The 27,500-nt window shown below is 50.7% G+C and overlaps 2 protein-coding genes across 2 annotated transcripts in view; both read right to left on the bottom strand.

Annotated features, from left to right (window-relative positions):
- ptprt (protein tyrosine phosphatase receptor type T) overlaps window positions 1–27,500 on the bottom strand; it is a 59,010-nt gene that overhangs the window by 16,209 nt on the left and 15,301 nt on the right. The window contains exons 6-15 of the mRNA XM_062461067.1: window positions 26,730–26,868; window positions 22,411–22,546; window positions 19,992–20,024; window positions 14,981–15,010; window positions 12,984–13,120; window positions 11,338–11,415; window positions 10,701–10,736; window positions 6,105–6,292; window positions 4,005–4,092; window positions 137–213 (exon numbers count right to left, since the gene is read on the bottom strand). Of these exons, the coding sequence (XP_062317051.1) occupies window positions 137–213; window positions 4,005–4,092; window positions 6,105–6,292; window positions 10,701–10,736; window positions 11,338–11,415; window positions 12,984–13,120; window positions 14,981–15,010; window positions 19,992–20,024; window positions 22,411–22,546; window positions 26,730–26,868 (942 nt within the window). The remainder of the gene's footprint in view (window positions 1–136; window positions 214–4,004; window positions 4,093–6,104; window positions 6,293–10,700; window positions 10,737–11,337; window positions 11,416–12,983; window positions 13,121–14,980; window positions 15,011–19,991; window positions 20,025–22,410; window positions 22,547–26,729; window positions 26,869–27,500) is intronic.
- rbl1 (retinoblastoma-like 1 (p107)) overlaps window positions 16,355–27,500 on the bottom strand; it is a 53,039-nt gene continuing 41,893 nt past the window's right edge. Inside the window, exon 23 of the mRNA XM_062472931.1 lies at window positions 16,355–16,385. The gene's annotated coding sequence lies outside the window, so the exon portion shown is untranslated. The remainder of the gene's footprint in view (window positions 16,386–27,500) is intronic.

The following is a 27,500-nucleotide window of genomic DNA, read 5'->3' as shown; positions in this document are numbered from 1 at the left end:
CTGGTATGATATATAAACACCATGCTAGATCATTCCAGATGCTGGTATGATATATAAACACCATGCTAGATCAGTCCAGATGCTGGTATGATAGATAAACACCATGCTAGATCAGTCCAGATGCTGTGTGACTCACGTCGATGTAGTTGGCGTTGATGTAGTCGGAGTGGGGCTCCCCCTCCAACAGCTGCAGCCTCACCCTGGTCTGGTCGTCTGTGGGGTCAGATATCCACAAACACCAGGTCTGAAGTTACACTCACCCAGGTGAGGACACACACACACATGTACGTTCATACACGCGCACACACACACACACACATTGTACAATCTCATCATACAATCATACAATCTCATTGTTACTTTGACAATGTTCACAAATGTATACCAAGCCTTTTCTGAACTGAACTGAAGAGACCAAGGGATGTAAGCACGCATGCCTGTTTGTCTGTATCTCACAGTCTCACACACACAGTCTCTCTCACACACACACACACACACAGTCTCTCACACACACACACACACACACACACACACACACACACACACACACACACACACACACACAGTCTCTCTCACACACAGAGTGCAGTAGCAGAGAGACAGAGGTAATTAAGCCTGGAGACGCAGGCTGAAGGGGGCTGCAGCCGGCCGACTGCCCAGAGAGGAAGGCTCTAATTGGGTCGAGACCAGAGGCCAGAGATGGAGGCTGGCAGGGCAACACGGGCTCAGGGTGTGTGTGTGTGAGTGTATGTAGTGCCCTAACCCTCCATACCCCAGGGTTTTTCAGACTCCCAGGCTAACACTACTCTGCCTCCGGCAGCAAACAAAGACATCACACACACACACAGCGTGTCCTGGTGGTTCACCAGGTAGAACACATGCCACGTACACCCCGGCCTCACCACAGTGACCCGGGTTCGATTCCAGCCTGTGGCCTTTTCTGCATGGCATCCCCTCTCCATCTCCCCTGCCGTCTCTACACGTCTCTCTAATGACGTGTCACCATCAAAAATACATCTCAAAATGCCAACAAATATCTCAAATAACACACGCAATCCTCACATCATTACTGACTGAGACCAGGCACTCCTCTGATCAACTGTCTCTAGTTCTCTATCTCACTTTTCGGTTCAGCATGCTTTATTGGCATGAATGTTCAGGTTAATCAACGTTGACAAAGCAGTCCACAGTGAAGGGACAACTCATGCAAGTTAACAAACATGAGAGAACTTAATCATCATCAATCATAAAACAGACATCCATACAATTATAATAAAGCATTAATATCGTTTCTCTCTCTCTCTTTCTCTCTCTCTTTCTCTAACTCTCTAACTCTATAACTCTCTCTCTCTCTCTCACTCTCTCTGTCTGTCTGTCTGTCTGTCTGTATGTCTCTGTGTCAGCTTGTCTCCCTCCATCTCTCTCTTCTCTCCTCTCTCCCCCCTCTCTCCTCTGCCTCTCTCCCCTTCTCTTTCTCTACCTCTCAGAGACTCCACCCTCTACAGTGTTTGGATAGGGTTGAGAACCAGCGGGACCTGTGTGCAGGTGGACGCCAGACAGACTGAATGTGCAGAATATCCTAATCTCAGTTTGTTATTCGGCAGCCAGTGAGTGGGATTATGGAAGCTTGGGAGCTGGTGTGTATTAAGACCTGGCTGAGCTGCTGAACGAGGTGTTTCCTCTGCTGCAGGGCGTCACGGCAACACTACTCACAGCCACACAGTAATCACTAAAGCCCTGTACTCACCACAGTCCCAACATCACACCACACTGTCAGCCTGGATGAGGCATTACACACACACACACACGCACGCACAAGCATGTACAGAGTTAACATAGGTACACACACACGTACACACCTCTCTCTGTAAGCCAGAACCCTGCAGTCCTGTCAGGAACAGCAGAATGCTTATTCCAGCTGTTTGGGCCGCTAAGCATGCTGGGAGTTTCATCCAGTTTCATCCGGTTTAATGGGTATTTCCAACCTCAGAATCTGATTGACAGCCGTGGTTATGATGCATCACGGCTAAAACCTCTTCACAGCTCCATTATAAAGAGTTTGTAGCTTCGAATATGAGGGCTCCTAGGCTATAAGCTAGGAGCCTGCTCATTGCTTAGTAAGCTGCTCATTAACTGGCTATCTATCTGGCCAGGTAGGGGGGGGTGGGCGGGGCCAGGTGGGGGGGTGGGCAGGGTCAGGTGGGGGGTTGGGTGGGGCCTGGTAAGGGGGTGGGCGGGGCCAGGTGGGGGTGGGCGGGGCCAGGTGGCTGAAAGGGTTTACAGACTAAAGTCTGCTGGAATCAGAGCCTCACTGTCAGATGATCCCTAAAAATTCCTCCATGCCTCCACCCTCATATCCTTTCTTTCATCCTTCCTTCCTGTGGCAGGTGAATAAGCGGTGAGAGTGAAGCATTGTGGGAAGGCTAACCTCCAGGCTCCTGTTAACTTCACAGAGTCCTCATCCTGCAGACTTCAAGGGCTCCTATGAAGCTTCTCCAGCTACGTGTCGGGAATTAATGTCAGTTAAGATATGAGGAACAACTCTGCAAAGAGCCTTGCAGGTTTGACAAGCTCTCTCTCTCTCTTTCTCTCTCTCTGTCTCTGTCTCTCTCTCTCACACACACACACATACTCAGGAGGACTGGAGGAGGGCGGACTGCGACGCTGTGTTCTAGCTAATGAAAGGGAGCAGGCGGGACACTTATTATTCCGAGAGCACTTTGCAGCGCAGCACCTGACGGTGGTGAAAGGCATCCAGTCGTATCACCGCTGGCTGAGCTGAGTGGCAGTGTGTGGAAGAGCTGTCAGACACACACTAACACCGACGCAGCAGTGTCGTCACACACTCACACACACACACATGCACACACACACTCACACACACATGCCCAAACAGACACACACGGCCCCACACACGCACACACACTCACACACGCACGCACACACACACATGCCCAAACAGACACACACAGCCCCACACACACACACACACTCATGCACATACACACTCACACACACATGCCCATATACACACACAGCCCCACACAAGCACACACGCCTACGCACGCAGTGCCGGGTGGAGAGACTGCTGTGTTGGAGCACGGTTGCGTCAGGGCAAAGCTCATCACTAACATGGCAGAACATGTTCTGCCACACAGAGCCTTGCTGTAACGCACACCTCGCAGAGTGGCTACTGATCCAGAGTGATGCTCAGTGCAGGTTGTGTGTCCAGGACTACGAGATATAGTTACTAAACTGCTGTTCATATCATACCTCCTCTGCACTGGGATTCATCAGTAATCAATACAAATCATCCATGAATAAAACATGGAGGAGAAGAGACCACGTCTGACTCACTTTCCTGTCTGTCAGATGCAGAGAATGGCTCTTGCTTTGACCCAACTGCACCCTGGGAAATGTGGTCTTGTTAAAAACCACGGGTATTGATTTCCCGGACTCCCCTGCTTGTGACGAGGCAGTGAGCAGCAGGAGAGGGCACAGTCCTCTTCTGTCTACCGCCGCCAGCACACTTCAGTCCCCTCCTACGAGGTCTGGGAAACAACCACTCAGACTAACTTCCCTTCAAACATGTCTGACTGCTCTGCACATGCAGCAACACTAACACACCCTACACAGGATTCTATAGGAACAGTAACCCTACAGGATTCTATAGGAACACTAACCCTACAGGATTCTATAGGAACAGTAACCCTACAGGATTCTATAGGAACACTAACCCTACAGGATTCTATAGGAACACTAACCCTACAGGATTCTATAGGAACAAAACAAAACCATTAGTCTGAGAGACACTAGCCAGCAGAATCCTGTGATACTATATACAACACACCCACACCCACCCACACACACTCACACACCCACACCCCCACACACCCACAAAGTGATCTTGATGACGGAGCATAAGGAGTCTCAGAAGATGTCTCATACACGTATGACTTCAACATATTTAACCAGAACTGCATTCGTGTCTCCCCAGTACTCACAAGCGATGATGTTGCCATAGCGATTCTTGCTCCGGTTCTCGTCCTTCTTGGCGGTTTCCCAGGGTGCCGTCTGCCCCTCAGCCAGACCCTGCAACCAGGAAGCACAAGTCACAGCCTGCGCACACACACACACAGGCCAAGACTGAGTACAGGCTCAGTGAATGTAGTTATGTCATGAGAGAGGCTCCCACAGACAAACCTGGGACCCCAGAGTGAAGAGGGGGCGATGAGAGAGAGATGGAGATAGATGGAGAGGAAAGAAAGAAAGGCGACGGGGAGAAAAGAGAGAGAGAGATGGGAGATGGAGAGGAGAGATGGAGAGAGAGGGGGGACATAAGAGAGAGGAGAGATAAAGATGGAGAGGAGAGAGAAGAGGGAGAGAGAGGGGAACATACAGAGAGAGAGAGAGGAGAGAGAAAGATGGAGAGGAGAGAGAAGAGGGAGAGAGAGGGGAACATACAGAGAGAGAGAGAGAGAGGAGAGAGAAAGATGGAGAGGAGAGAGAAGAGGGAGAGAGAGGGGAACATACAGAGAGAGAGAGAGGAGAGAGAAAGATGGAGAGGAGAGAGAAGAGGGAGAGAGAGGGGAACATACAGAGAGAGAGAGAGGAGAGAGAAAGATGGAGAGGAGAGAGAAGAGGGAGAGAGAGGGGAACATAAAGTGAGATAGAGAAAGAGAAAAACAATGAGACAGAACAGTAACTCTGTCTTCTTATCTCGCCTTTTCTCACCCCATCTCTCTCTCCTGTCCTCTCCCGCCCCCTCCCCCCCACTCATTCTACCCTGGGGCCTGTATGGAGGCTGATGGTGGTCACCCGGAGAGAGAGGGCAGGAGTGGTCATGCTCTGTTGTGATGGATACCTCTCTAATAACACCTACAACGGCTGCTTTATCAGCGCAAGCCAGGAAACACCAGTTTGTGGGAGGGAGACCGTGTGTGTGTCCTGGAAAGTTGCTAATTACCAACACACATACAGCACTAGCAGAAGAAGGGGTGTAGGAGTAGAGGAGCAGGAGAGAAGGAAGAGAGGAAGAGGAGAGGAGCAGGAGAGAAGAGAGGAGGAGGAGAGGAGGAGCAGGAGAGAAGAGAGGAGGAGAGGAGGAGGAGAGGAGGAGCAGGAGAGAAGAGAGAAGAGAGGAGGAGGAGAGGAGGAGCACGAGAGAAGAGAGGAGGAGAGGAGGAGGAGAGGAGGAGCAGGACAGAAGAGAGGAGGAGCAGGAGAGAAGAGAGGAGGAGAGGAGGAGGAGAGGAGGAGCAGGAGAGAAGAGAGAAGAGAGGAGGAGAGGAGGAGGACAGGAGGAGCAGGAGGAGCAGGAGAGAAGAGAGAAGAGAGGAGGAGAGGAGGAGGACAGGAGGAGCAGGAGAGAAGAGAGAAGAGAGGAGGAGGACAGGAGGAGCAGGAGAGAAGAGAGAGGAGTGGAGGAGCAGGAGAGAAGAGAGAAGCAGGAGAGAAGAGAGGAGGAGAGGAAGAGAAGAAGACTGTCTGCAGGGACGCAGCACTGGGGAGGCAGGAGGAGGAAGAGGAGGAGAGGAAGAGATCAGAAGAGAACATAGTGTCTGCACTGATAACAGTACTGATCAATAAGGACAGATGGAAGTTGATGGAATGATGTTTTCAAGAATTCATTTCGTTTTGATTTGTTTTTGCCCTCATCAATAACCATGGTTGTTCCAGTGAATAATTGATGTGTGTCAGGAGAGATGATAGGAATCAGAATGAGAGGAGGGGAGGAGGATGGGGAGGGGAGGAGGATAGGGAGGGGAGGAGGATAGCGAGGGGAGGAAGAGAGAGGAGGGGTGAGGGGTAGGATTAGGAAACAGACACCATTTCTATTTCAAGACCATCAACATTTTTAAATAGACAATTATTTATAGGAAACAATATTGTAACTCTAGAATTAATTTCATTTCCTCACTTTGCACATAAATGATCACCTCTCACATAAGAACCCCAGGTTCACATTAGGCATGTTCTGTCCCGGGGTTGGAACCCTGGCCTCTTGGTCTGGTGGTACATCTGGGGTTAGGAGTGGAGGAAGGGAGGAGGGTGGGGAGGAGGGGGGGAAGGAGGGAGGAGGGAGGTGAAGGAGGTGGTCTCACCTCGTACTCCTCCTTGAAGCCGTACCCCTGACCACACTTCATCTGGGTGATATGCTGCAGCAGGTCGGCCACACGGATAGCCGGCTGAAACTGGCCCGCCTGGTAGGACATCTCCACAGACTCACATCCTCCGTAGGGGAAGCCCTGCAGGGTCAGGCTGGCCTGGGCCAGGGAGGGCTGACTGCTGTCTGTGGAGGAGAGGGGAGGGAAGGAGGGGATTGGAGGGGAGGAACAGAGGGGAGGGGGGGAGAGGAGGAGAGGGGAAAGGAGTGGAGAGGAGGAGAGGAGAAATTAGGAGAGATAATGTATTCAGACTGGCCATGAGATAAAGAGAACATAGAGAAGAATCAGGTGACCGGCCCCTGAGCAACTCTCTAAATTACAGACATTAAACACCTAGATAGTCTCAGATAACAGTGCACATGTTTTATTAATATTTGCATCTTAATTATCTTTAAAACTTATTACTTCTGCCTGGGAGCAAGTGCCTCCCTCAACACACTGATGCTGCAACAGAGGATGAAAATGTGTGTGCGTGTTATTGAGTGTGTGTGTGCGTGTGTGTGATTGAGTGTGTGTGTGCGTGTGTGTGATTGAGTGTGTGTGTTCTCTCCTCTCCAGTATTAAGTGTTCTTTGGTTGTGTCTGTGGAGAACCTTGTTAAAACCCTGTTGGATCTAAATGGGTTCCAAAAGCATTCTATACCGGCATTCCTACTGGGTTCTAAAGGGTCTACCAGCATTATCACGGGGTTCTAAAGAGTCTATCAACATTCTAATGGAGTTTCTAAAGAGTCTATTAGCATTCTAATGGGGTTCTAAAAGGTCTGCAGAGATCAAACAGGGTTCTGAGAGAGCTTCATGGACAGACTGGAGCCATCTGGTCATGGCTGCATGCTAGGATCACATGACCAGGAGTGATTACAGAGGGAGGAGGAGGCGGCTAGGGGCGTTCATCTGGCATCAACATCTACATGTAACATGTTGTGTGTGATGTAAACACACACACAACGAGGATAAGTGGGATTTATATCTGTCCAACTATTCTATCAGCACTGTGTTTCTGCATGTGTGTGTGTGTGTGTATGTCTGTGTGTGTGTGTGTACGTACAGTACTTGTGCTCATTACACTAGTCCTCAGCCCCCGCAGTTGAGCTTCTCCATAATTATTACTGATAGGAGTCAGAGATAAACACCTCGCTCCTGTACTTAGTCATGTAATGAGGTTAGCCGTTTGTGTGTGCGTGTGTGTGTGTGTGTGTGTGTGTGTGTGTGGGGGGGGGGTATAGAAGGGAGTGACTGGGTCTCTACTTGTAAGTAGTCCTCCTGTATCCTAGCTAAAGGGGGAAGCTTAACTAGATTAATACTGGTTCGCTACTTGTCAGTCTAACACTCAGTTAGGGCAGGGTACACTGACTTCCTGTCTGGGCAGGAAGTTCCATATAGTCACTTAAAGAGCCCAAAGCAGCGGGTCTGAAGAGGAGTGACGCCACATTAAGATCAGTTATCAACGTTACATTACCAAAACACGGTCATGAGCTTCCCTGTACTCTGCTGTTCCACAGTCTACTCTGCTCCACTCTACTCTAATTCCACCATTAGCTATAATGACGGTCTCTACACGCCGGACATCTCTCTGAGTGGAAAAACATAATGAGCCATTAGGTTACCTGTTTCAAACCACAGTCATCACCCCCAAGGGAGAGGAGAAGGGAGGGTGAGGGTAGAGAAGGTAGGGAGAGGAGAAGGGAGGGTGAGGGTAGAGAAGGTAGGGAGAGGAGAAGAGGAAAGGAGGAGAAGGCCAGGGGACTGGAGTAGATGAGAGGAAAAAAAGGAAAAGGAGAAAAGAGGTGGGGAAGAGATGACACGGAGAGGAGGAGAGACGCGTGTGGAGTCAGAGGAGGAGAGACGCGTGTGGATTCAGAGGAGGAGAGACGCGTGTGGAATCAGAGAGGAGGAGAGACGCGTGTGGAGTCAGAGGAGGAGAGACGCGTGTGGATTCAGAGGAGGAGAGACGCGTGTGGAGTCAGAGAGGAGGAGAGACGCGTGTGGAGTCAGAGAGGAGGAGAGACGCGTGTGGAGTCAGAGGAGGAGACACGTGTGTGGAGTCAGAGGAGGAGAGACGTGTGTGGAGTCAGAGAGGAGAGACGCGTGTGGAATCAGAGAGGAGGAGAGACGCGTGTGGAGTCAGAGGAGGAGAGACGTGTGTGGAGTCAGAGAGGAGGAGAGACACGTGTGGAGTCAGAGAGGAGGAGAGACGTGTGTGGAGTCAGAGGAGGAGAGACGTGTGTGGAGTCAGAGGAGGAGAGACGTGTGTGGAGTCAGAGGAGGAGAGACGTGTGTGGAGTCAGAGAGGAGGAGAGACGCGTGTGGAGTCAGAAAGGAGGAGAGACGTGTGTGGAGTCAGAGAGGAGAGACGTGTGTGGAGTCAGAGAGGAGAGACGCGTGTGGAGTCAGAGGAGGAGAGACGCGTGTGGAGTCAGAGGAGGAGAGACATGTGTGGAGTCAGAGAGGAGGAGACGCGTGTGGAGTCAGAGGAGGAGAGACGTGTGGAGTCAGAGGAGGAGAGACGCGTGTGGAGTCAGAAGAGGAGAGACGCGTGTGGAGTCAGAGAGGAGGAGAGACGCATGTGGAGTTAGAGAGGAGAGACGCGGGTGGAGTCAGAGGAGGAGAGACGTGTGTGGAGTCAGAGAGGAGGAGAGACGCGTGTGGAGTCAGAGGAGGAGAGACGCGTGTGGAGTCAGAGAGGAGGAGAGACGTGTGTGGAGTCAGAGGAGGAGAGACGTGTGTGGAGTCAGAGAGGAGGAGAGACGCGTGTGGAGTTAGAGAGGAGAGACGCGGGTGGAGTCAGAGGAGGAGAAACGTTTGTGGAGTCAGAGAGGAGGAGAGATGCGTGTGGAGTCAGAGGAGGAGAGACGTGTGTGGAGTCAGAGGAGGCGATACGTGTGTGGAGTCAGAGGAGGAAAGACGTGTGTGGAGTCAGAGAGGAGGAGAGACGTGTGTGTGGAGTCAGAGAGGAGAGACGCGTGTGGAGTCAGAGGAGAAGAGATGCGTGTGGAGTCAGAGAGGAGAGACGCGTGTGGAGTTAGAGAGGAGAGACGCGGGTGGAGTCAGAGGAGGAGAGACGTGTGTGGAGTCAGAGGAGGAGAGACGTGTGTGGAGTCAGAGAGGAGGAGAGACGCGTGTGGAGTCAGAGGAGGAGAGACGCGTGTGGAGTCAGAGAGGAGGAGAGACGTGTGTGGAGTCAGAGGAGGAGAGACGCGTGTGGAGTCAGAGAGGAGGAGAGACGCGTGTGGAGTTAGAGAGGAGAGACGCGGGTGGAGTCAGAGGAGGAGAAACGTTTGTGGAGTCAGAGAGGAGGAGAGATGCGTGTGGAGTCAGAGGAGGAGAGACGTGTGTGGGGTCAGAGGAGGCGATACGTGTGTGGAGTCAGAGGAGGAAAGACGTGTGTGGAGTCAGAGAGGAGGAGAGACGTGTGTGTGGAGTCAGAGAGGAGAGACGCGTGTGGGGTCAGAGGAGGAGAGACGCGTGTGGAGTCAGAGGAGGAGAGACGCGTGTAGAGTCAGAGAGGAGAGACGTGTGTGGAGTCAGAGAGGAGGAGATGTGTGTGGAGTCAGAGAGCTGTGACAGAGTGACTGCTGTGTTTGGAGTCAGCAGACGCCAGCGTGAGCTGAGGACTGCAGACACAAACAGCTGGGTCTCTCCCATGCTGGGTCTCTCCCATGCTGGCAGATCAGCTAAGACAGGCTTGGCACCTGAGAGAGGCTCTCTCAGGCTCCTTCTCTGCCCCAAGACGTCCTCTCTCTCTCACACATGGCCCTACCTTCATCACTCTCTTCCAAATTTCTAAATCCTTCTCTTCCTCCGTCTTAATCCCTCTCGTTTCATCCCTCCACGCTCTCTACCTTTCGTTGATCTCCTTCTCTATCCCTCTCTCCCTCCGTCCCTTCCTTCTCTATCCCTCTCTCCCTCCGTCCCTTCCTTCTCTATCCCCCCTTCATGCTTTTCTCCATCTCTTTGCATCCTTTGTCCCGTCTCTGCCGCGGTTCCAGCAGAGTGGCAGGGCAGGATGAATAGGCAAGGCTAAATTATTGACTGTGAAACTAGATGATTATGGCGTGTACTACGGCCAATTTACACACGTCTAACAGTATAAATTTACTGCGGAAATCAATAACAGGCTCTGATGTGGACATGCTTGCCTCTCTCCCTCCCTTTTTCCTGTTCTCCATCTCTCTCTCCTTCCCTACCTCTCTCTCTCCTTCCCTACCTCTCTCTCTCCTTCCTTACCTCTCACTCTCCTTCCCTAACTCTCTCTCTCCTTCCCTACCTCTCTCTCTCCTTCCCTACCTCTGTCTCACGGCTGCACTGTATGGCAGGCCCTGTGTGCTGTAAGTGTCCCCCCTCAAGCTTGTAGTGGAGGGGAAGAGAGGGGAGGAGATGAGGAAGAGGGGAGGAGAGGGGGATCAGGAGAGGGGAGGAGAGGGAGAGGGAGAGGAGAGGGGGATCAGGAGAGGGGAGGAGAGGGAGAGGGAGAGGAGAGGGGGATCAGGAGAGGGGAGGAGAGGGAGAGGGAGAGGAGGAGGAGAGTCTCTTACCTATAGATGTGGTAGCAGGAACAGGCTCCTTGGACACTGCAATCACAAAAGGAAATCAGTTAGCATGGAGGCTCCGTCAGATATAGCTTAGCATAACCAGCTGTAGTTTAGCATAATCAGATTTAATTAGTATGACTCACTTGAATTAGTATTATTCACTGATTAATTGAGTTACAGATAAAGTCTGTCAATATGTGGTTGGAGGCAAGCAGGGCTCTGGTTATCAAGACATCTCCTCTTCAACAAGGCCAAGGGACCACACTGACTCTAATGACTTCTTGCTTAAAACACACTGCTTTTTGCACTGCATTACAAAATGGTATCTTGTACATTTGTATTTTTTACTAATATTTGTATTTTTGTATTTTTATATTGTAATTTACGGCAATTTATATTTTATTTTATTGTATATTTAATTCTATTCTAATCCCACTTAGTACTGCTAGTTTATGTACCCTTAGTATAGATTTAAATTTTAGGTATATGTTTATTGTATGCACCTTCCTGCCAAAGCAAATTCCTTGTCTGTGCAAACTTTCATGGCGAATAAATCCCATTCTGATTCTGATCAATAAACGTTTCAGATTAAATGCATTGAAAACATGATCCTCGTTACGCGGTCAGAAACAGGAAGTACCTGAGTAGTAGGAGTTGAGCAGGGACTTGCTCTGTAGTGTCTTACCCTGCACAGAGAAGGAGCAGGGGGAGGGGGAGGCTGGGGGAGGGAGGGAGGGAGGGAGAGGAGGGATGGATTAAAACACAACCACCATGACTGCAATATAACCTAGGAGAGTGATGCTAACATTCTACGCCTGACTTCAGAGCTCCCTGGTAGTGATGCTAACACGGGTAGCATGCTACGCCTGACTGCAGTGCTCCCTGGTAGTGATGCTAACACGGGTAGCATGCTACGCCTGACTGCAGTGCTACCTGGAAGAGTGATGATAACAAGGCTGGCATGCTACACCTGATTGCTGTGCTACCTGGGAGAGTGCTGTGGCAGCAGGGTATAATGCATCTGTATGGATGCAATAACAGGAAAGGTTATTTCCTCTGTATAATATGAAAGGCTTTCTCAGGGAGCTGAGCTTGCAATTCTAACTGGCTCATTAGATTGACCTACAGGGACACCCCTCCCCCCTACCTACCCCTTACCTCGCCCCTTCCTTTCCCTTACCTCCCCCCTACCTACCGCTTACCTCCCCCCTACCTCCCCCTTCCTACCCCTTACCTCACCCCTTCCTTTCCCTTACCTCCCCCCTACCTACCCCCTACTTCACTCCCACCTCCAAACCTCTTCCCCCTTACCTCCCATCTTCATCACCCCATACCTCACCTGAACCCCTCTCCCCCCGACAATCTTCCTTTATCTCAGACCCTCGCCTCTTTCATCTCCATCCTTCGCCACTGAACCCCCTTCCCTCTCCCTCTCCCCTCCTCTCCTCTCCTCTCCTCTCCTCTCCTCTCCTCTCCTCTCCCCTCCCCTCCCCTCCCCTCCCCTCCCCTCATCTCCCCTCCCCTCCCCTCCCGTCCCCTCCCCTCCCGTCCCGTCCCCTCCCCTCCTCTCTCCCCTCCCCTCCTCTCCCCTCCCCTCCCCTCCCTTCCCCTCTCCTCTCCTCTCCTCTCCTCTCCCCTCCCCTCCCCTCTCCTCTCCTCTCCTCTCCTCTCCTCTCCTTTCCCTTCCCCTCCCCTCCCTCGAGGACTCCTTCAAACCACTCGCTGCAGCTCTGAAGGAGATGTGTGGAGCGGGAAGGGCAATTACCCTGAATATTAGTTGACACTTACAGTATTTTTCACCCAGGCTGACCCAAACTCTCAAATTAATCTCTTCTCAAAGGCCAGTATGACATTTACCCAACAGACCATTCTCTGAGAGTCCTTCCCTTGACAAGAAAGAAGAAAGACGAAAAGATAGAAAGAAAGAAAGACATACAGAAAGATAAAGACAGAAACTAAAGACAGACAGAAAGACGAAAAAGAACAAAATGAAGGAAAGACAGACAGAAAGACAAACAGAGAGGCAGGCAGGCAGACAGGCAGAAAGACAGACTAGCAGGCAGACAGACGGGCAGACAGGCAGACAGACAGAGAAGCAGGCGGGCAGACAGACAGACGGGCAGACAGACAGGCAGGCAGACAGACACAGAAGCAGACAGGCAGGCAGGCAGGCAGACAGACAGAGAAGCAGACAGACAGACAGACAGGCAGACAGACAGACAGAGAAGCAGGCAGACAGACAGACAGACAGACAGGCAGGAGGATGCGAGCCTGAGAGGGACTGACTGAAGCCGGTGAGGTCTGGGTTGCTGGAGGAGAAGGGGTCTTCCTGCAGGGTGCTGGTCTTCTCCGTGCGGCTCACAGGACCCATCTCCCTGGGGGTGCTGCCCGGGGCAGGGTCCTTCTGCTTCTTAGCCAGCTTCCTGCACACACACACACAGTCAGAGAGAGGGAGGGGCAGGGAAGCTTGCAAAACAAATCACACACAAACACACACACAGATCACGCACATACACTTATCACACACACACACATACATAATATACACACACATGCAGATATCACACACACCACAGCCCTACCAGTACCAAAGCCCAACCCTACTAGTACCACAGCCCTACAAGTGTCACCCGTGTGAGAGCGTGAGTGTGTGTGAGTGTGCATGAATGTGCGTGCGAGTGTGCGTGCGTGCGTGTCTCGGCCCTGTGGGAGGGTTCTTCTGAAGAGTCAGTGAAGAGCTTTCAGAAATCTTTCTTTTTCTGTCATCATTCAGCTGCCATCATTGCACTCAGCCTTTTTCCCCCAGTCTACAATGTCCTGCTGCTGTGGGCTTCAAACTTCATGTATTGATTGGTGGCTTTAGTGGACTCTGGGCTATTTTTACTGAGGGGGAGGAGAAGAAGGAGAGAGGCATGGTGAAAATGGTTGTGGAGGGATGGAACAGACAGAAGGGTGATTAAGAAATGCAGAGGAACCAGAGAGCCTTCCAGGCTGTCAGAGCGGAACACAAAGGACGACATAACCACCCCACAACCACCAGAGAGGGAGGGAGGGGGAGGGAGGATGAGAGAGTAAGAGTAACGTTCTATACCCTCCTCTGTCCTTCCCTCCCCTCCTCTCCTTCCCTCTCCTCTCCATTCTTCCTCCTCTCCACTGTCTCTCCTAATAGACTCCATAAACCACTAATTCCCTCCATATTGTAGGAGGTAATGGAGGTGGGATAATCTGTATTTAATGAATGTCAATGTAGCACTTGATTAAAGCTAAGGTTAACCACTGCTCTCCTCTCCTCCTCCTCCTCCTCCTCCCCTTCCCCCTCATCCTCATTTTCTCCTCCTCTCCAGTCCTCCCCCTTCTCCCCCTCCCTTTCTCACATTATCCCCCATGACCCTCATCCTCTCCCAGCCTCCAACCCTCCTACTGTTTTGCAATCCTAGTCCCGTAACGTCCTATTATCCTATGATGTCGAGACGAGGTGGAGGTGAGCAGGGATGATGTCTAGTAGGGAAGTGGAGATGAGCAGGGATGATGTTTAGGTACAGACAGGTTGATATTGCAGGAACAACAGGAAGTTGCTGAAAGAGTTAAAACATCCGAGATCAGATCTCTCTGGTCTATCTGAGCTGCTGCTATTCACTGTCAGGTCATTGGTTACACAGAACCATAACAGAACTTCCAGGCTGTCACATGACTACAGTGCAAACAGGCTATCACATGACCCGCATGACAGAGGTCTAGAGACTGCTAGCACCAGTCCACACTGACAGGTCCTTGTGGACCGGTCAGACTGGACCACGAGGGCTCGGAGCTGCAGCCGCCATCTTGACAAAGTCACACGCCCTTCCCACTTGGACGGTTGCTTAGCAACCATGCATGAGTAGTTAACTTCTGCGCGGACAAACTCTACCAGTCTAAGACACATCACGAGCAGTAGATGAGATGATGAACACACTGCTGTACCTGCTGGACAAAATGCCCGTACAGAGAGACTAACGGCAGGAGGAGAAGGAGGAGGAGGAGGAGGGGTAGTAAGGGGAGGAGGTGGAAGATGAGGAGGGGGAGGAGGAGGAGGGGGAGCAGGGGGAGGGAGAGGAGAAGGAGCGTATGGAGGAGGAGGTGGAGGAGGGGGAGCAGGGGGAGGGAGAGGAGAAGGAGCGTATGGAGGAGGAGGTGGAGGAGGGGGAGCAGGGGGAGGGAGAGGAGAAGGAGCGTATGGAGGAGGAGGTGGAGGGGGAGCAGGGGGAGGTGGGTATGGAGGAGGTTCTGTCTCCCGAGCTACTTACAGGTAGTAAGAGTAGGAATGAGCATGTCTTCTGAGGCATGCAGCAGCACAGGGACAACAATCACACCAGAAAGAGGACACACAGCATTAGTCCTCCTCTCTGATGGAGAGAACCACAACAACAGGTTAAACACATCTAAACACTGACCTGCTCTGTCTGCCTGCCTGCCTGCCTGCCTGCCTGCCTGCCTGCCTGCCTGCCTGCCTGCCTTTCTGTTTATCTGCCTGCCTGCCTGTCTGTCTGCCTTTCTGTTTATCTGCCTGCCTGCCTGCCTGCCTGCCTGTCTGTCTGTCTGTCTGCCTTTCTGTTTATCTGTCTGCCTGTCTGTCTGTTTATCTGTCTGCCTGTCTGTTTACCTGTCTGTCTCTCTGCTTGTCTGTCTGTCTACAAGCCTGTCTGCCTGCCTGTCTGTCTGTTTACCTGTCTGCCTGTTTGTTTGTTTGTCTGTCTGTCTACATGGCTGTGTCTGCCTGCTTGTCTGTCTGTCTGTCTACATGTCTGTCTGTCTGCATGCCTGTCTATCTAATTGTCTATCTGTCTGTCCACCTGTTTGTCGACGTGTATGTCTGTCATCCTGTCTGTCTCTGTCTCTCTGCCTAACAACAGCAAGATCAGTGGTGCTTCTGTCTGTCCATTAGGTTTGCACTCCTAGAAAGAGATAGAGAGAATGAGAGGATGAAGACAGGATATGAGTGGGATCAGATGAGAGAGGAAACAGAACGAGGGATGGAGGAAGGGGTGTACTAATGTCATCCTGCCCTGCCATTTTAGCTCAAAGAGATGATAGAATTCATCACTGGAACCAATAGATCGAGGCTCTAACCAGATACCGATTGGAGTTCAAACCTGTTAGCTCCCTCTACAGCCCCTCCCTGGCCTGGGGTCAGGGGTCATGGGCAGGGGTCTGCACCGGAGCACTAGACCCCAGATGGGCACCAGGGGGCGGTGTTGAGAGAGCATGCTGGGGCTGATGGGAGGAAAAGCGACAGCTAGCTTTCATTCTCTCTAAACTTAAAGGAAATTGAAACACAGATGGCTGCTGTCGGCTGTCTGCTCCAGAGTCATAAAAAGAGAATTTAATAAGAGAGTTTGAATACAGAGCAGGGCTGACACAGCTATAACTGTGATACAGTCAATACACACTCTCACACTCACACACATTCTCACACTCACACACACACGCATGCACACGCACACTCATTCGCTCTGCTGTTTCATCTCCATGGTCTTATGAGCGAGCTGCTGACACTGTTCTTATGATCCTGATCCAGAGGTGAGTTCTGCTCGGAGACCGTTAAAGCAGCTTATAACCCTAACCATAAGTATTAATGGAGTGAAACCCTACTGCGCCCCCCACCCCCCCTTGCACCCCCCCCTCCACACACACACACACACCTTCCCCCTCCTCCAGACATAAGTAGTAAAGGCACGTTGCCTGAATAGAACACTCCTTTTCTTCTTCTTATCTTCTACCACACCCACGATCTCATGGTTCCACACCCACGTTCTCATGGTTCCACACCCACGTCCTCATGGTTCCACACCCACGTCCTCATGGTTCCACACCCACGTTCTCATGGTTCCACACCCACGTCCTCACGGTTCCACACCCACGTTCTCATGGTTCCATACCCACGTTCTCATGGTTCCACACCCACGTTCTCATGGTTCCACACCCACGTTCTCATGGTTCCACACCCACGTCCTCATGGTTCCACACCCACGTTCTCACGGTTCCACACCCACGTCCTCACGGTTCCACACCCACGTTCTCACAGTTCCATACCCACGTTCTCATGGTTCCACATCCACATTCTCACGGTTCCACATCCACGTTCTCATGGTTCCACAACCTGATGTTCTTATGCTTCTGCATGGTTGTACCAGTCTCCGATGGTTCATTATTCATCTGGGGAAATGCACTTCACCCCCCTTTAAATACACTCACACTCACACACGCACACACACACACGCACATGCACACACACACACGCACACACACACAGCAGGGTAGGAGATGCTGCTCTCTGCCTGGTGGTCTGACAGGCAGCTGGGCGACCCTGGAAGTCTTTAGGAGGGTAAAGTGTGTGTGTTAATGTTCCCATTCGTGTTTAGGGGAGTGTGTGGTTGTGTTAGGGTGCCTGTTTCTACGTGTGTGTGTGTGTGTCTGCCCCAAAGTGTTTCTGTGTGTTCAGAGTGACAGCCATTAGGCCATTACAGCCGTGTGTGTGTGTGTGTGTACCATCAACCGATTATCTCAGCACGTCCATTATTCATAAATGTGTCACAGCTGAAGAGGGGGGCAACCTTGGGTTGTGTGTGTGCATGTGTGCGCATGTGTGTGTGTGTGTGTGTGTGGAAGGGGGGCTGTGTTAAGTGGACAGGTCAGACAGATACAGTGTGATGTGTGTGTAATGGAGCGTTGTGTTCAGAGCTGTCAGGCAGGGGTTGTGCTAGCCTGCTCAGTCCCCCAGCCTCCAGCCTCTACTGCCCCTGGCCTCTCCCCCAGCCTCCAGCCTCTACTGCCCCTGGCCTCTCCCCCAGCCTCCAGCCTCTACTGCCCCTGGTTTCTCCCCCAACCTCTCCCCCAGCCTCTACTGCCCCTGGCTTCTCCCCCAACCTATACTGCCCTTGGCCTCTCCCCAGCCTCTACTGCCCCCGGCTTCTCCCCCAGCCTCTAGCCTCTACTGCCCCTGGCTTCTCCCCCAACCTATACTGCCCTTGGCCTCTCCCCAGCCTCTACTGCCCCCGGCTTCTCCCCCAGCCTCTAGCCTCTACTGCCCCTGGCTTCTCCCCCAACCTCTCCCCCAACCTCTACTGCCCTTGGCCTCTCACCCAACCTCTACTGCCCCTGGCTTCTCCCCCAGCCTCCAGCCTTTACTGCCCCAGTCCTCTCCCCCAGCCACTACTGCCCCTGGCCTCTCCCCCAGACCCCAGCCTTTACTGCCCCTGGCCTCTCCCCCAGCCTCCAGCCACTACTGCCCCTGGCCTCTCCCCCCTACTGCCTCTCCTCGACAGACACAATCTGGGTCAGTCCATCTCCATCGTGGAGCTTCAGATTTCATGGAATAAGCGGCAACTTGTAACCTATAGCAACAGAACCCTACATTAGCTAAAAGCTAACGGCAGTGCACCATAATGCAAGCAGTTACAGCCAAGGCTGGACCCATGTCCATGACTAATTCACTTAGGCGAAATGCGCAAAGGCTCATGGGTAATCAACAAGCACGTCTCATCTTTCCCAATCCTGGGACTCAAAGACTTGATTAACTGGAGGGCTGTGTATCAGGACTCAGGGTATTAAGAGAGAGAGGAAGAGAGTTACAGCTGCTTTTATTGTTTTCGAGATGAGTGGTGTGGGTGGATATATTATGAGTTGTTTGTTCTGCTGCCTGATATTATTGAGGAGGTTTGTCTCTATTTCGTTCTGGTGTTTTGACAGATTCTGAGTCAGACAGCTGATTGGTCTTTATGGCAGCCAGTGACATCACAGGTCGCTATGCAGGTTACTTACTGGTGTGAGTGTGTGCGCCTATGCGAGTGTGTGTGTGACTGACAGCCTAATGGCTGAATGAAGCACTTTAGCATCTCTGTGACATTTTCCCTAGAGAGTGATGACTGGTCTGACCCCAGAGGGGGCAGTACCGTTGAGGAGGAACCTGGGAGGTGGGGTGCAATGTTCGTCAACAACCTTTTTCTTCATGACTAGCGTAACGCAACGTTGACGAGATAAAAATGATTTTATCTTTTGATCATAAAAACGATGCCAAAATGTATGTTTTGTTGTTGTTGACGAGTCGAGATGGGACTAAAATGTTGGTGGTGGGACATACGGACATTAAAAACATTTTTTCCCCGCAATTGTACCTCTTGTCTCGCTGTCAAAATATAAGCAATGCATCCCTCTGTTATGCCTGTCACAGGCTAACCCTAACCCTTTGTTATCCCTGTCACAGGCTAACCCTAACCCTCTGTTATCGCTGTCACAGGCTAACCCTAACCCTTTGTTATCCCTGTCACAGGCTAACCCTAACCCTCTGTTATCGCTGTCACAGGCTAACCCTAACCCTTTGTTATCCCTGTCACAGGCTAACCCTAACCCTTTGTTATCCCTGTCACAGGCTAACCCTAACCCTCTGTTATGCCTGTCACAGGCTAACCCTAACCCTCTGTTATCCCTGTCACAGGCTAACCCTAACCCTCTGTTATGCCTGTCACAGGCTAACCCTAACCCTAACCCTCTGTTATCCCTGTCACAGGCTAACCCTAACCCTAACCCTCTGTTATCCCTGTCACAGGCTAACCCTAACCCTCTGTTATCCCTGTCACAGGCTAACCCTAACCCTCTGTTATCCCTGTCACAGGTTGAATTGGTTGAGGGATGTGTGGCGACTCCCAGAATACCTTTGTCAATTTGTGGCAAATTCGCTAACCTGGAAGCCAGTATTTCTCGCAAAAAGGTTTTTGAACATGCTAGAGGCTGGACCAGCCTTGACACAGACATACCAGTCAGACAGACAGGTACAGCACACACCTCTGGCAGATAGACAGGTATAACAGATAGACAGGTATAACAGAGACTCCTCAGTCAGACAGACAGGTACAGCAAACAGACATTGAGTTCAGACAGGAAGGTACAGCAGAAAGACAGGTTTAACAGACAGACAGGTAAAGACAGACAGACTAAATATATGGTGCAGGATGACTGCTAGATATGATTCAGGATCACAACTAGATATTATATATGATATAGGATGACCAGACAATTAAATAGTGTCTATTTGATTCAGGATGACAGCTAGATAGTGTCTATATGATTCAGGATGACAGCTAGATAGTGTCTATATGATTCAGGATAACAGCTAGATTGTGTATATATGATTCAGGATGACAGCTAGATAGTGTATATATGATATAGGATGACAGCTAGATAGTGTATATATGATATAGGATGACAGCTAGATAGTGTATATATGATATAGGATGACAGCTAGATAGTTGACATACGAACCCCACACTGAGAGTTCTCCATGTGTGTATCTCTCTAGCAGGCGGGACGGGGGCGGGGCGTGAGCCGAAACAGGAAGAAGATAAAAGACAAGCACGTCAGGATCCAATCAGAGAGGAAAGGGGTGGAGAGAGAATGAGGGTGGGTGTGGTCAAGGCAACATCTGTCTCATGGCAGCCATGTGAATGAAAAGGTAAAGCATAGCTGTGTTTCCTGACAAACTACTGACTCAGTCCCTGACTCACTACTAACCCCTGACTTAACCCTAACTCACCTTCATCTCCTGACTCACTTTTAACTCTTGACTCAAATATGACTCACTACTAACCCCTGACTTAACCCTAACTCACCTTCATCTCCTGACTCACTTTTAACTCTTGACTCAAATATGACTCACTACTAACCCCTGACTCAACCTTAACTCACTTACATCTCCCGACTCACTTTTAACTCTTGACTCAAATCCGACTCACCACAAGGTCCTGACTCAATACTGACTAATTTTTAACTCCTGACTCTCGTCCCATCAACTGACTAAGACTACTGACCAGTACTAACAAGTGACTGGACTACTGACCAGTACTAACAGGTGACTGGACTACTGACCAGTACTAACAGGTGACTAAGGCTACTGACCAGTACTAACAGGTGACTGGACTACTGACCAGTACTAACAGGTGACTAAGACTACTGACCAGTACTAACAAGTGACTGGACTACTGACCAGTACTAACAAGTGACTGGCCTAAGGGCCGTATCCACTGTCTCACATTTCCTTTAAGCGAAACAGATGCCAACTCCCCCATGTGTTTCAGCAGGTACGAGAGCAGGCTGGCTGGTTCTCAAGCTATAGTTCGGATGCCAGGACAAACTGCTCCACAGGCAGATCTACTCTCCGTCAACACTCTGGTGCATTTAAACACCTTCCATCTCTCTGTCGTAAGCTTCTGGCTCCAGATGCACCCTGGGAGATGTAGTGGCTACTGCTTGCTCCGTCACAACGTGATCTGGAAGGCAGGCGGGAGAGAGATACGCCAGCAGCCTCAAGTCACCACTGAGAGGGCTGTGCTGGACCCCCATGTTGAACCGCCTCCAGAGAGCTGTCCTGTTCCTACGGCGACAAGCTAAAGGAGCTCCTCTCCAGCATGTCCAGCGTCTGACGCCTCCCCTGGTGTCCAAGTCAGACACATGAATGATTTAAGGGTCCTCCCTGGATGCTGTGGTTCCTATAGGCTTTACTGCCCCCCCCCACCACATCTACAGCCTGCCTCTGCCCCTGCACCCCCCCTCCCCCTCCCATGCTGGTGTCTGTCTCTCTGGGACCAAGCCTCCATTTGGAGGGCTTTACAACATATGTAACACGGCTCTGAAAGATTAAACACACAGTGTTCTCGCTTCCAAATAGTTTTCCTACACAAATAATTCATCAAGGCTGAAAGCCATGTAAAACGCTGCAATTTATAAAACACGCTCTTCACTGGTCTGTCTAAGTCTCTGTGATGAAATATGGATGACCTGGCAAGTGCAGGCGTAAGGGTCAGCCACACTCTGCTCTCCTCCATCTCCCTCTTCTCTTCCAGGACCTCTCTCTCTGTCTGACTTTCTTTTTAACTCTTCTTGTCTTTCGCTCCTCCTCTCTTCCCTTGCCCTGTTTTACTATTTCTCTCTGTCACTTTCTACCTAACTGTCTCTCTTTCTCCCTTTCTCCCTCTTCCACCTGGCCTCTCTCTTGGCCTCTCTCTCTCCCTCTCTCTGCAAACCTTAGTAGTCTGATGCCTGTTTCCGAGCATCACATTCAATCCTTAAGGTAATCCCATTATTGAAGAAGAGGCTCAAAGCGATGGATATCATAACAAGTTATCCTTGTTGGCTCGTGTGGGGAGAAATCATGATCGATGAAGAAATCAATACAAAGCAAACAAATGGAATTCTTTGCATAGCAAAATGGCATGGCAGTATGTGACTGTTGAGGACTTGGGGAGAGCCAAAGAGAGAGAGAGAGAGAGAGAGCGAGAGAGAGCGAGAGAAGAGGAAGGTGAGGAGGGGGGGAGGGGGAAGAGCAAGAGAGGATAAGTACAGGGACAGAATGGTTGTAAGCCAGAGTGCATGTTAGCAACACACAAAAAAAACTGAATGTCTTTCTATTAGTCAACTTCAACCAAAAACAGCCAGAACAGTGAGAGTTTTATCTCTACAACTAGATGTTAACATGTTATCAATAGCTGTGTTTCTCTACTGCTGAAGGCTAAACAGCAAACACTAGATTTCATTCTATACGGCTGAACATGCTATCGTTAGCTGAAGGCCAACAGTCTACTGAAAGCTAAAGGCTGGCATGCTATTGCTAGTTAAAGGCTAACATACTATCGCTAGCTGAAAGCTAGCATGTAATCGCTAGCTGTGTTTTGCTAGCGCTCGTTACCTGCGTTTGAAGGTCAGTACCACACCCAGGAGGATGATGACGAACATGAGGATGCCTGCTATGACGCCCGCCATTTTGATTGTACCGTCCACCTGCTTCTCTGGCTCCACCGAATCAGAGTCCTGGGTGGATGCACCTACACACACACCACATACACAGCACACACACAAAAACACACAACACACATAGCCATGTACACACACACACACACAGCCAGACACACAAAAACACACAACACACATAGCCATGTACACACACACACAGCCAGACACACAAAAACACACACCACACATAGCCATGTACACACACACACAGCCAGACACACAAAAACACACAACACACATAGCCATGTACACACACACACAGCCAGACACACAAAAACACACAACACACATAGCCATGTACACACACACACAGAGAGACAAGCGCACACACCCCACACACACACACACAAACAGAAACAGAAAGTTTACTGAGTGGAGGGGAGTTACCATGGGAACCAACCAATCCTCCACACGAACACAATCAATGTACAGAAGCTGAGAAAACGTCCAGGCACACACACACACACACACACACACACACACACACACACGCACACGCACACAACAACTATATCATGTTAGAGTGGTTTACGTAAGCTGCTTCTGAGGGCTCGCATCATCAAATCATGGCAGTTGGAAATTCACATGCAGGCAAACGACTGTGAAGAAACACACTCAGACACACACATACACACACACACAAAAACAGACAAACACAGTGGACAGGCTTAATGGCATGAGGGCTCATGTTAGAGCAGGCATGCAGTGCAGCTTCCAGGAGAAGAAAGGAGAGGATGGTGGGGGGGGGGAGGAAAGGAGGGTGGAGGAAGTCCTGCCAGTCCTTCCACAAGTGACCAGCATGGTTCACTCTAACAGATATCTCTAACAGAACCACAAGCAGACCCCTCTCTCTCTCTAACAGAACCACAAGCATACCTCTCTCTCTCTAACAGAACCATAAGCAGAACCCTCTTTCTCTCTAACAGAACCACAAGCAGACCTCTCTCTCGCTCTCTCTCTAACAGAACCATAAGCAGAACCCTCTTTCTCTCTAACAGAACCACAAGCAGACCTCTCTCTCTAACAGAACCACAAGCAGAGCCCTCTCTCTCTCTAACAGAACCACAAGCAGACCCCTCTCTTTCTCTCTGTCTCTCTCTCTCACAGAACCACATGCAGAACCTTCTGTCTCACTCTGTAACAGAACCGCATGCAGAACCCCAGAACCTCTGCAGCAGCAGCAGCAGGGGACGATGGCAGACAGGAACACGTAAACCTGCAGCTTCCTCTGCCAGCGTGAGCAACCTTGGTGAACAAAGGCATCAGCTTAATGGGCTAATTCTGGTGTGTGGGTGTGTTATCACAACCCCCTCCCAACTCTCCCAAGAACACAGAGCCTTTCACTGCAGATTAAGAACATAACCTTGGCATGCCTGTGGCTTAGAAACCCTGTCAAATATGAAAATGGGGATATTCAGGGTTTAAGCACCAGACACACTTTTATTCATCCTCCTCTCCACATACAGTGCATTTTTAGAAGAGGTAGTTCATCTCTGGAGATCAGGGTTCGATCCCAGCTCGTTAAATCCTGGTACCTGATAGGCTGGCCACCAAGAATTTGAAGCTGACAGATCTTATCCCTAATTCTCGCCTCGCTGTCTCTCCCCCAGATCAGCCTGGTGTTCTAGAGCAGACGAAGATTCTAAAGTGTTCCAAGGCAGCCCAGTGTTCTAGAGCACACCAAGGTTCTAGAGTGTTCCAAAGCAGCCCAGTGTTCTAGAGCAGCCCAGCATTCTAGGGGCCCAGTGTTCTAGAGCGTTCTAGATCAGCCCAATATTCTAGAGGAGTGTTCTAGAGCATCCCAGTGTTCCAGCTCCCTTAAGGAACATTTCTAATCCGTATGTGATTAGAAGCTCAGTTCCACCTTGGTAAAACTCCCACACACCTGGGTGTCTGAGGCACCATGTAAAGCCCCCTGACTCGGGCCCCCCCTGACTCGGGGCCCCCCTGACTCGGGGCCCCCCCTGACTCGGGGCCCCCCTGACTCGGGGCCCCCCTGACTCGGGGCCCCCCCTGACTCGGGGCCCCCCCTGACTCGGGGCCCCCCCTGACTCGGGGCCCCCCCTGACTCGGGGCCCCCCCTGACTCGGGTTCCCCCTGACTCGGGGGCCCCTGACTGTAAGACACTAACTGTGGAGCTATACGCCCTCTGACTGTAGGGCAGGAGAACAGATACATCAATTGTCACTGTGTGTGTTTTGAGGGGTGATGGGGTTTGTGTGTTTGTGTATTCAGAGTGGGGGTGGGGGTTATTGTTCCGGAACAGACAGGGGGGGTCAGCGTGGGTATCAGAGTATAACAGGATTACCAGTCTTAATGATCAGATGGGCTCAGATTAAACTTGGACTACACCCAGTAAACAATACACTGCTCAAATGGAACACCCCCATCCCTCCAGAACACACTGTGTAGGTCAGCAGGAGGGTGGGGAGAGTGGGAGAGGAGATATAGAGGAGGGAGGAGAGTGGGAGAGGAGATATAGAGGAGGGAGGAGGAGAGTGGGAGAGGAGATATAGAGGAGGGAGGAGGAGATATAGAGAAGGGAGGAGAGTGGGAGAGGAGATATAGCGGAGGGATGAGGAGAGTGGGAGAGGAGATATAGAGGAGGGATGAGGAGAGTGGGAGAGGAGGTATAGAGGAGGGAGGAGGAGAGTGGGAAAGGAGGTATAGAGAAGGGATGAGGAGAGTGGGAGAGGAGATATAGAGGAGGGATGAGGAGAGTGGGAGAGGAGGTATAGAGGAGGGAGGAGGAGATATAGAGGAGGGAGGAGGAGAGTGGGAAAGGAGGTATAGAGAAGGGATGAGGAGAGTAGGAGAGGAGATATAGAGGAGGGATGAGGAGAGTGGGAGAGGAGATATAGCGTAGGGAGGAGGAGAGTGTGAGAGGAGATATAGAGGAGGGATGAGGAGATATAGAGGAGGGAGGAGGAGAGTGGGAGAGGAGGTATAGAGGAGGGAGGAGGAGAGTGGGAGAGGAGGTATAGAGGAGGGAGGAGGAGAGTGGGAGAGGAGGTATAGAGGAGGGATGAGGAGAGTGGGAGAGGAGGTATAGAGGAGGAAGGAGGAGAGTGGGAGAGGAGGTATAGAGGAGGGAGGAGGAGAGTGGGAGAGGAGGTATAGAGGAGGGATGAGGAGATATAGAGGAGGGAGGAGGAGAGTGGGAAAGGAGGTATAGAGGAGGGATGAGGAGAGTGGGAGAGGAGATATAGAGGAAAGAGGAGCTACACCACCGTTCATCCTTAGTTGGTTCCATGACGCAGCAGCAAACATACATAAACACAACAGGGATGGATGACATGTTAGTAATGTGTCAGGGTTAGATAGAGGGGTTAGTTATGTGTCAGGGTTAGATAAAGGAGTTAGTTATGTGTCAGGGTTAGATAGAGGGATTAGTTATGTGTCAGGGTTAGATAGAGGGATTAGTTATGTGTCAGGGTTAGATAGAGGAGTTAGTTATGTGTCAGGGTTAGATAGAGGGGTTGGTTATGTGTCAGGGTCAGAGATAGAAAATAAGCTGTAATCCTGGAGAACATTTGTTTAAAAGCTGGTTTACAGGATGTGATGTCATGGTTGGTTTACAGGATGTGATGTCATGGTTGGTTTACAGAATGTGATGTCATGGTTGGTATACATGATATGACGTCTTTGGTTTAGAGGATGTGATGTCATGGCTGGTATAGAGGATGTTATGTCATAGTATACAGAATGTGATGTCATGGCTGTAGAGGATGTGCTGTCAGAGTGTAGAGGATGTGATTTCACGGCTGGTATAGAGGATGTGATGTTATGGCTGGTATAGCGGGTTTGATGTCACGGCTGTTATAGAGGATGTGATGTTACGGCTGGTATAGAGGATCAGATGTTCAGGAAATCGCGCTTAAAGAGACGGAGCTACTATGTGGATGTAGCCAATCAGTGATGTCACACCACGGGGATTGAACAGCCAGATGGGAGGAGCCAATGTCAGCTTGGGGGAGCAGCCAAACACAGCTAGGGGAGGAGCCAATGACAGCTGGGGGGGAGGGGCCAATGACAGCAAGGGGGAGGAGCCAAACACAGGCAGCAACACCTTAGAGAAGCAGACATGCAAGATGAGGATGATGAGGTGCTGAAGAAAATAAAACGGGAGAATAAGTAAGGAAGACAAACGAAGGGAGGAGACAACAACCGAGGCAACAGAAGAAGAAATAAATCTGTCTATGTAGCGATATTCACCTTCACTGGGGATGACTAGTATATACGGCGTGGTTATTTGTCCCCTACCTATTACCACTAAGAACAACCAGGAGGATCCAGGCCGGCATGCAGCAGAGAGACAGGAGGAGAGAGAGAGAGACAGAGAGAGAGAGAGAGAGAGAGAGAGAGAGAGAGAGAGAGAGGGGGGGGGGAGAGAGACACAGAGAGAGAGAGACAGAGAGGAGAGAGAGAGAAAGAGAGACAGAGAGAGAAAGAGATGAGAGAGGAGAGACAGAGAGAGAGAGAGAGAGAGAGAGAGAGAGAGAGAGAGAGAGAGAGAGAGAGAGAGAGAGAGAGAGAGAGAGAGAGAGAGAGAGAGAGAGAGAGAGGAGAGAGAGAGACAGAGAGAGAGAGAGAGAAAGAGAGAGAGACGCAGACAGAGAAAGAGAGAAAGATAATATGAAGATAAACACAAACAAAACAGAAAAGTCTACATAATCCTCCATCAGAGTTCAGCTGTTGGTGTGTTGGTGTGTGTGTGTGTTGGTGTGTGTGTTGAACAGTTCCTGTATGGTCACAGTGTTTGAAGAGAAGAGAATAACATCTCTAGGACATGAAGGTAGACTGAACAGAGATGACTGGGGACATGAATACGTATCATTTTGACCCGGTACTGTTTGTTTGTGTCTATCAAGTTGTGTGTGTATCTATCTTACTGTGTGTGTGTATCTATCTTATTATGTGTGTTTATCTAGGAGTGTGTGTCTGTATCTACGGTGACACCCTCCTGCTTGTTGCTTTCTTCCTGTT

Source organism: Osmerus eperlanus, chromosome 1 (genome assembly GCF_963692335.1).
Source record: "Osmerus eperlanus chromosome 1, fOsmEpe2.1, whole genome shotgun sequence".
Classification (NCBI taxonomy): Eukaryota; Metazoa; Chordata; class Actinopteri; order Osmeriformes; family Osmeridae; genus Osmerus; species Osmerus eperlanus.
The sequence above is the reverse complement of the archived record's forward strand: the minus strand, read 5'-3'. Positions and strand labels throughout refer to the sequence as shown.